Source organism: Pristis pectinata, chromosome 17 (assembly GCF_009764475.1).
Source record: "Pristis pectinata isolate sPriPec2 chromosome 17, sPriPec2.1.pri, whole genome shotgun sequence".
Classification (NCBI taxonomy): Eukaryota; Metazoa; Chordata; class Chondrichthyes; order Rhinopristiformes; family Pristidae; genus Pristis; species Pristis pectinata.
Window position 1 is genome coordinate 16,927,950 of NC_067421.1, and position 9,451 is coordinate 16,937,400.

At 40.8% G+C, this 9,451-nt stretch overlaps 1 protein-coding gene across 1 annotated transcript in view; it reads right to left on the reverse strand.

The window, feature by feature from the left end:
• Positions 1-8,360, reverse strand: part of ksr2 (kinase suppressor of ras 2) — a 298,317-nt gene extending 289,957 nt beyond the window's left edge. The window contains 1 exon segment of the mRNA XM_052032133.1: positions 7,961-8,360. Within this exon segment, the coding sequence (XP_051888093.1) occupies positions 7,961-8,137 (177 nt within the window). The 5' untranslated portion in view covers positions 8,138-8,360.
• Positions 8,361-9,451: the final 1,091 nt, after the last annotated feature.

Below are 9,451 nucleotides of genomic sequence, written 5' to 3' on the forward strand. Positions count from 1 at the left end.
TAGACTCATCACGGGCACAACTCTCCCCACCATCGAGGACAGCTTTAAGAAACAGTGCCTCAAGAAGGCAGCATCCATCACTAAGGACTCTCACCACCCGGGACATTCCCTCTTCTTGTTACTACCATCGGGGAGAAGGTACAGGAGCCTGAAGTCCCATACTCAATGATTCAGAAACAGCTTCTTCTTGTCCACCATCAGAATTCTGAATGGTCCATGAACCCATGAACACTACCTTCTTATTCTTTTTTTTGCACTAATTATTTTTGTGGTTTATCGTAATGTTATGTGTTTGCTTTGTACTGCTGCCACTAAACAACAAATTTCATGTCATCTGATAAATCTGATTCTGATGGCAAACAAGATCTTAGCCTTTATTACAAACAGATTGAATTTTAAGAATAGAGAGGTTATGTTCCTGTTGTACAAGGTGTTGATGAGGCCACACCTGGAATACTGCACAAAGTTTTGTTCCCCTTACCTATAAAAGGATGTAGTATGATATATATTGGAGGCAGTCCAAAGGGGATTCATCGGGCTAATTCCTGGGAGGGGAGGGTTTTCCTATCAAGAGAGGCTAGACAGTTTGGGTTTGTATTCCTTGGAGTTTAGAAGAATGAGGAGGGACATTGTTCAAAAATATAAGATTCTAAGGAGGCTTGACAGGGTAGATGTTGAGATGTTTCCACCAGTGGGAGAGTCACAAACAAGGGGACATTGCAGTAAAATAAGGGGCTGGTCATTTAAAACTGAAGTGTGTGGAAATTTCTTCTCTCAGAAGGCAGTGAATCTCGGGAATTCTCTACCCCTGAGGGTGGAGGAGACAAGATCATTAGATATATTTAAGGTGGAGATGGATAAATAATTGAAAAATCAAGGAATTGAGGGCAATAGGGAGCTCACACAGAAAAAGAGTTGAAGCCAGCATAGATCAGTCATGATCATATTGAAAGCGGGAGGAGGGGGACAGGCTTGAGGGGCCAAGTCGTCTATTCCTGCTCTTTTTTTGTGTGTTTTTGTTTTCTAGCACTCATGCATTAGAGTTTATGATAGTCTTTCAAGATGTACAATTTTTTTTAATAATACTATCATCAAATTTGCATTGGCAACAATAACAAATATACCTCGCTCCAGAGCAACAAACAACCTGCTGGAGGAACTCTTAGCATCTTTGGGGGGAAAGGAGTTGTCAATGTTTCAGGTTGAGACCCTGTATCAGGGCTGAGTGTGGAGAGAGAAGATAGTCAGTATAAAGAGGAGAGATGAGATAAGATGAGATAAGATAAGACGAGACGAGATAAGATAAGACAAGACAAGATCTTTATTAGTCACATGTACATCGAAACACACAGTGAAATGCATCTTTTGTGTAGTGGTGAGCCAGGGGCCACTGGGTGATTGGTGGACAGGTGAAGGATAACAGGCAGATGGAGCCAGATAGGGGAGGGGTGAATTCCAAATCATAGGTAGGTGGATGATAGGTGGAGGCAGGCAAAATAAAGACAGATGGTGCCTAGCTGGGGAAGGGGCAACGAAGGTGAAGATAGCTGCTGGAGTGTGAGAAGTGGGAACACAAAGGCTACCAATGCTGTAATCTGATTGCTAAGGAAGGTGATAATGGGAACAATTGTGGGAGAGGTAGGGAGAGGAGATGGAACCAGATAGGGAAGGGAAAGGTGGGGAGGGGATTGGGGGGCAGGGGTGGATCCAGTGGCGAAAATATGTAGCAGAAGGTGGATGGAACTAGAAGGGGGAGGGGGACAAAAATGGCTGCTGAGAGGACTGGAGGGAAGTGGATGTGGGAGAGGGGACAAAAGTGGGAGTACCAGAGGTGAATCAAAAAGAGTGGGGGTGGAAGAGGAGGAAAATTTTTACCATAATTTGGAAAATTCAATGTTCATGCTTTGAGTTGTAGACTACCCAGGTGGAATATGAGGTGTTGTTCCTTGCTTGCATTGGGCCTCAGCCTGGCAGTGGAGAAGGCGGAGGATGGACAGGTCAGTATGGGAATGGGAAGGGGGAGTTGAAATGGCATGCAACTAAGAGCTCAGGATGGCCAATGGCCATTGGGGACACAGTGTAGGTGCTCTGCAAATCAATCGCTAGTCTGTGCTTGGTCTTGCCAATGTAGGGGAGGCCACTTCAGGAGCGCCAAATACAGTAGACAAGGTTGCAGGAGGAATACATGAATCACTGCCTCACCTGAAAGGGCTGCTTAGGTCCTTGGATAGTGGTGAGGGAGGAGATGTAAGAACAAGTGTTGCACATCCTGTGGTTGCAGGAGAAGGTGCCAGGGGTCAGGGAGGGGTGGGTTAGGAGAGATGAGAGAATCAGGGAGTCACAGAAGGAAAGGTCCCTGCAGAAGGCTGAAAAGGTGGGGAAGGGAAGATGTGGCAAATGGTGGGATTTCGTTGCAGCTGCTGGAAATGACAAAGGATGACATGCTGGATGCAAAGGCTGGTGGGGTGAAAGGTGAGGACTAGAGGAACTCTATCTCTGTTCTGCTTGGAGGGAGATAGGATAAGAGCAGAAGTCCGAGAAATGGAGGTAATGCAGGAGAGGGCTTCATCAACCACAGTAGAAGGGAAGCCGCATTTCCTGTAAAAGGGGAAAGCCTCATCTTGAAAGCAAATGCGGCAAAAGTGGGACAAACCTGGAGAAAGGGATAACATCCTTACAAGAAATAGGGTGGGAAGAGGTGTAGTCTAGGTAGCTGTCAGAGTCAATGGGTAAATAGTAAATGTCAGTGAACAGCTTGTCTCCTAAGATGCAGAGAGAAAGATCCAGAAAGGGGAAAGAAGTTAGTAGCGAAAGTGATAAAGTTGCCAAATTCAGCACGGGTGCAGGAAGCAGCACCAATGCAGTCAGCGATGTAACAGAGAAAGAGTTGGGGAATGGTACCAGAGAAGGCCTCCACCTGTATATGTCTCCGAACTCCACCCTTCCCCTCCTCAACCTGGCTCCATCTGCCTATCATCCATCCCCAATCCTTGGTCCACCAATCACCTCTGGCCCCTGTTTCACCATTCCCCTTTTCCTCTTTATACTGGTTACCTTTACTTTCCACATACAGTCATGATGCAGTGTTTTGACCCGAAACATCTACATTTCCTCCCCCCACCCCCCAACAGATGCTGCTTGATCCGCTGAGCCCTCCAGCAGTTTGCTTGCTGCTCCAGATTCTATCATCTGCAGTCTCCTGTGTCTCCATACCTAATTCCAGTCTTCCCTCACTCCCTGTACTTTTTCAGATCAAAACCAGCCTGATCCCACTCTCCCTCATTCTCCACATTCCTTAATATCCAATCTAGTTTAATTTAATCACAGTCTCTCTTTAATCTCCGCAAACAATTGAAGAACAACGCAAGGTAGCCCCTCCAGCAAAACTAGCCCCAAGCTCCAGGACACCACTCCTACAGCTACCTGCCTGCAGGACCTGCTTTTATTGCTGCCACAGTGGGATCAAACTCTCTCCTACAGGGACCATGATCTACCTCCTCCAGGACCCTTAGCACCAGGCCACCGACAGTATCCCATTTCCACTGCTCTTGCCTGTGGAATCCTGCCCCCATTGCTACTGCTTCCTCCATGGAACCATTGGAGGGAAGTGCCTGTCAGGGTTCAGGGCACTGCAGGACAAATACGTTTATGCGTGTTTTAGCTAACTTTTTTGCTTATATAAATTACAGAATTCTGTATAAACATGATTCTTGTGCCATGCATACTCCTCTTACAGAGATGAACCTTGAATTCTTGATCAAAGAGGTGGGGACCGAGAGGGCGTCCTGCACGCCTAGTAATCTAGGAAGGCAAGGACCAAGACACCGAAGTAGTGGGAAAGATAGCTAAAGATTTCATTGACAGGAATGTTGTCCTCACATGTCTGGGCAGAGCCAGTAGAAATAACACTAAATTCAATCTATTAACAATTGGATTATTACACATAAACTTTCTCCTATACCAGCACTCATTCACATATCTCACATTTTACATACTCTTTCATCTATTCAAACATAGCAGGTGTATCATGCACAATATGCTCAATAGAATTCTTTCCTCTCACGCAGGAAGCAACCACCACTTGCAACAGCAGACCACCAGTGGGCTCTACCAGGACCACAGGTTGAGTCACCTTGAAAAGAGGTTGTTTGCAATTATGATATCAGCCACCAGAAAGACTGTGGCCAGCAGTCATTGAAGATTACAGCATGGCCTTGCTTCAAATGGCTGCCTCCCAAAAATGCAGGTAATTAAATGCCTTCAAAAGTATAAGTATTGGGCTTGTTCAAACCTGATTTCCATCATATGGCACACATTATGTAATTGCATATGCATCAATCAATTACATGGGAGTGAAGGGGGGTTAGGAGGAAACATTACCTGCACATTGTGCACCAACTGATGTGCTCCACATATGCAGGCATATGCAAGGTTCATTATAAGGTAAGATGCATTTCGTTATTGGTATTGGGCTCCCATAGTGCTCAAAAAACATGTGCTACTAGACTGAATTTCAACACCTGTAACTCTATAAAATTTCAAAGTTTACTTTTTATTTGAAGCATATTTGAAAGGGCTTTTCTTGTGTTTACAGCAAGAAAATCACATATAATAAAATAAAGGCAAAATAGCATTTCCTTTAATTAATAATGTGATGAGATCAAGATTTGCATAATTTTATTGCTATATTTTCAGCATTAATAACTAAAAGGCCAATAGAAAAAAAAACTGCATTACATGGTCCCTTTCATGTCCTTATGCATCCATCATTGTTTCATGATTAATTAACTACTTTCTCAATAGTAATTAGTATGGTTATATAAATAAATATAGCAGCACCCAGTAAGATTCCAGAAAAACCAATGTTAAATAAATGTCCAGTTAATGTGTCTTTAAGGACATTGGTCGAGGGTTGATGTTGAGTGCATTTGGAGAATTCCCTGTTCTCTGAATACTGCAATGCAATCTGTGAAGAATCTGCCTTTTTTTTAACATTTCATCTAAAAGATGGTACCTCAAGCAACAAAGAACTCTTTCAGTTCAGCACTGAAGTACCAGCTTAAGTTGTCCAAAAGATAAGTCTCTTTTGGAAGAATGCTAAGGACAGCTACTGGGGACATAAAAATAACTCAACCAAAACTTACCTCAGAATGAAATTACTATATTACAGATGTCACAAATCTGCATCAAATTCTAGTGCCATATTATTTCCTTTTTTAAAAGCTAGTGATGCTGTTTTCTTTTGGTCTTACTTCCCATACCAAGGGGGGGGGGGGTGAATAAACATTACCAATAACAGCTATAAGTCTTTAAGGTGCTCCTTAAAATGAACCTCTGATGGAGCCGAGGGCGAACAGAGGTTCAATTTCAACTAACTTCTGATAAGCCAGTCTCTGCCGATAATACTATAAATTAATTATTTAAAAGATGTTACAGATAATAATTCAGGTGAATTATTTTCTTCTCCCCTGTTGTGAAAGACCACATATCAGCACTTCAGCCTCCTCTGACTGTGGAGGTACCAGAAATACCTTCTATGAAAACTCACTGGAGGAACTCATATCTACTATCCTAATGTGCATTGCAAATGGACCACCATACCATATTAAGCAAGAGGAACGTGTTCGTTATATACAGTATCCCTATGATCTTTAAGAATAATGAAACGGTATTCATTTTAATCCACTGCAGCTATGAAACTCATGTCAAAATAGTTAACTGTCTTCCACCCTTCCATGACAATTTCTATTACACTACAGTACCTGGAAATGTGTACGTTTTTTAGAAAGAGGTGAAACAATATCCTTAACACATCTATATAGATTTCTGACAAAATTTACAACTCAGTGGTTTCAGTGTTCAAATAAATGCGAGTAGGGTTACTTTAAGTGCGCTAGGTCTTTCTATACAGTTTGCATAGCAGCAGCAGAATGACACCATTTTTACTTTGCGTGCATATTCTGGTCGATATGAGTTCGGTGACTATGAAGTTAAGCATGGGCAACGTAGCTGAGTACTAACCACACTTTATAACACATACAACCTTTCAGGAAGGGTTCTTTCATTCGTGGCTTGAAAATAACCAGCTGCAAACTGATTTGCATGTGGAAAATGGTACCCTCCCCAGACATACACACGCACATTCACATTTTAGGTCAACTGCCGCCAATTCCTGAACTTCTCACCCGTTCTACGTTTAACCACAAATGAAAAGAAAATGCTTTTCTGTTGTTTTGAGAAAGGTAACAGAATCGGGTATCCAAACTTCCCAACTTTATCAGTCCTTAACAATACCTCAAAAGAAACATATTTTATCACCAACTGTTTGCTCTCCATATCTATCACAAACATATACGGAAAGTAAACTTACCAATATGTTATTAATATAATTAGTCAAGATTCACGCTCGGTCCAAGTCAGCTTTTAAAAGTTATTGCAGACTGTAGTTTTAAACAAATCAGATTAAGGTAATAATTTCATATGGAATACAATATAAAAACACATTTTCCGTTTGCTTTGAAAGATCAGATATTCGTTTACCCTCAAAATTGTGTATTTCCAAAATATAATTTTGATCACTTGCTTTCCCCTGCCAGAGAACAAAAGAACGATCACGAATAGTTTAGATCATCTAATGCCTATTACCCTCTTTCAGTTAAGTTCAGAATTCAAATATTTGCACAGTTTACTGTGATAGAAACATGATCAAATCATGACGCGTGGTCCAATATTTCACACGGACTGTGCAACATTGCAAGTTCTCCAAAGGTTGTACCATGAACAGCAGATGTCGCCAGCAATACGAGGAACCCAGCGCCCTGCGAACCTCCATACCTTGAGAAAGTTAAAAATCTGAACAATATTTTAACTGTTCTTTGTCTTTATGTGGATCAAACAAATATTGTTCGCTGCTATGAAATGGGTCCCAAAAGTGGTGACATTATTCTCAAAGATACTGTCAACGGGATAATCCAACAGCCAGAAACAATGTACTGTCAGAATTGCAAACCGATCGCATTTAGGTTTAGTGCAACCTACAAAAATATTTAATCTACAACATTAGATATAGTCGCCCCCAACGTAGTGTAAGGACAATGTAATAGGAAAATCTCTTCCTGAAAATAAATGTTAATTTCCAATAGTTATGCACTAGCTGCAAGCATTTATTTCAACATAAGGGATCAATCGAATGAAGTCTAAAGTTAACTTAAACATCGTCCATTTGAACTGATACTCATTCATTATTTTTTAATTTAAGAATTTTTCCGCATTTCAGCTCAGAATTTAATAGTATTCCAAAGCTGTACCTATCACGATAATTCGCAACTACTGAAATAAGTCACACTTCAACAGTGCAGTCATTTGAATCCCTTTGAAGTTAAGACCCCAAAATTCCCCACCTACGAACGAACCACCAGTATTACTGGTCCCAGCCACCATGTGCTGTACAGAAAAAGACAGAGACAGTTAATAAGAGTGTAATAAAAAAAGAAAGCTACAAGTACATTACCATATATTATTGATTATGGTCATGTAACATTTTCTAACATATTGAGCTGTACACACGTAAAAGTCTCCTTTAATCACCCATTTTTATTCAAATTATATCACGTCCTCAGCACGAACCACGAAACAAAACGTGAGATGCGGGATTTCTTAAATCGACACATATGCATTAATTTTTTAAATGATTCGGGCTAATATTTTGTAACACGGAGCCCACCACCTTTTCAGCACCTGCAGAATGCGCAGACTCATTTCATTCTGCTGCAGCTCCTTAATTTATTACACTGCACACAACACCATTGTATATAAACAAAATACAGCAGACACCTAGCCTGCAGCCAGCGTCCTTTATATACGTTAGTTTTCCGTCATTTACATATAATATAATGCAACTGTAAGTTAATACTTTGGGAGGACACAAACCATTTCAGTTTATCTTCGTAATTTTCCTTACCTCTAGTGTTCTTATTTCTTTTTGCGTGAGGTCATTTGATGTGGCACATTTAGTCCTTAACCCTTCCAGACTGGAGATGCTGATGTCTATCATATTTTGGACCAACTCACATTGCTGCAATGCTTTTTGGACAGTTAGATGCTGCTCTTCGCTCTTTGTCTTATTGTCTTCATCCATGACCACAAATTATTATATTATAAATAACATACAGCAAGACTGAATAATAAATCTGAGGGAATTATATATAATTTTCAAATGGACTCCATGCGCCTAGGTCGAGTTTGATTGGAGAAAGTGGCCAGTTTTAGTGCAGCAGCTTGTGGTCCTGATGCTATGGAGAGCTGTGCGCTTCGGCTGCAGGTGCTTGTTGTCGCCGTTCCCAACAGCTTGCACCGGGGAGCTTTTTCTCCACCGACATCTTGGTTGTCAATCAAAGGGGAAGGGGAGGGGGGGGCAGTGCACCAGCTCTCGCGAGATAAGATGCGATAGAAAATGCTACAAAGCTCCGTTATAGCGAAAGGAAACTTGCTATTAACATTTATTATTCTTAATTTGCCTTCGTTCTGTCACGCTTTGCTATTTTTCTTTTTGTATGAAAATATTGGTATTTATCAACCATAATGTCTTTTGGAATAGTTAATATGCCACTTTTCTAACGATGCCGGATGCATTCTTGTATTTCCATATCGCAATAAAAAAAGCAAAGAAAATGGATTTATCTACCTCCATCTGTGGCTCGATAATGGCTTGACATCCATCTTTTCTGCATTTCCGCAAATGTTTTACAGGATATTCCTTAAAAAGAAGGAAGGAACGAAACATATTGGATTGCCGAACACCCTGAGAACCCACACTACCTATGTCACTATGCAGATAGATATACTGGATTCACCTGTGATTATCTTTGAAAAATTGTACAGTATTTCTAGGGAACATTTCCTCAAGTGATTAACCAATATATTGACAATATAAAGATGGGACAATTTATCTTTTTTTCATTCCATGGATTTATTGTGTTCTTAGGAACTCAAGATCACATCAAAAAAGTTTCGTTTTTCTCTGTGCACTGATTCCAGTCGTGTTTCACTGAGCCTCCTCTGGTTGTAAGTGGAGAAAGTCCTTATTAAGTATCTGTAATGTGAACTATGTTCATTTATTATGTTATAAATGTGTAACATAATGTAACTTTGTTACCACATCACAACGTTTAATATTTGACTTCTATGACAGTATTCAAAGGCAAAATAAACTTGCCTTTATAACATGATGGCATGACATTAATCACAGTGGATAGGAGATCAGTTCACATATCCACTAAATGGATATGTTAAAAACCTCGAGAACATGCTCACAGTTTTTGTTTTGAAAGTTCTCTCTCTGAAGTGAGCATGGCTGGCGTGATCAGTATTTATTGCCCATTCCTTGCTGCTTTGACACTTGAGCAACAATGTAGTTTGCTGGTCATTTTAAAGGGCATTTAGGCACAACCAT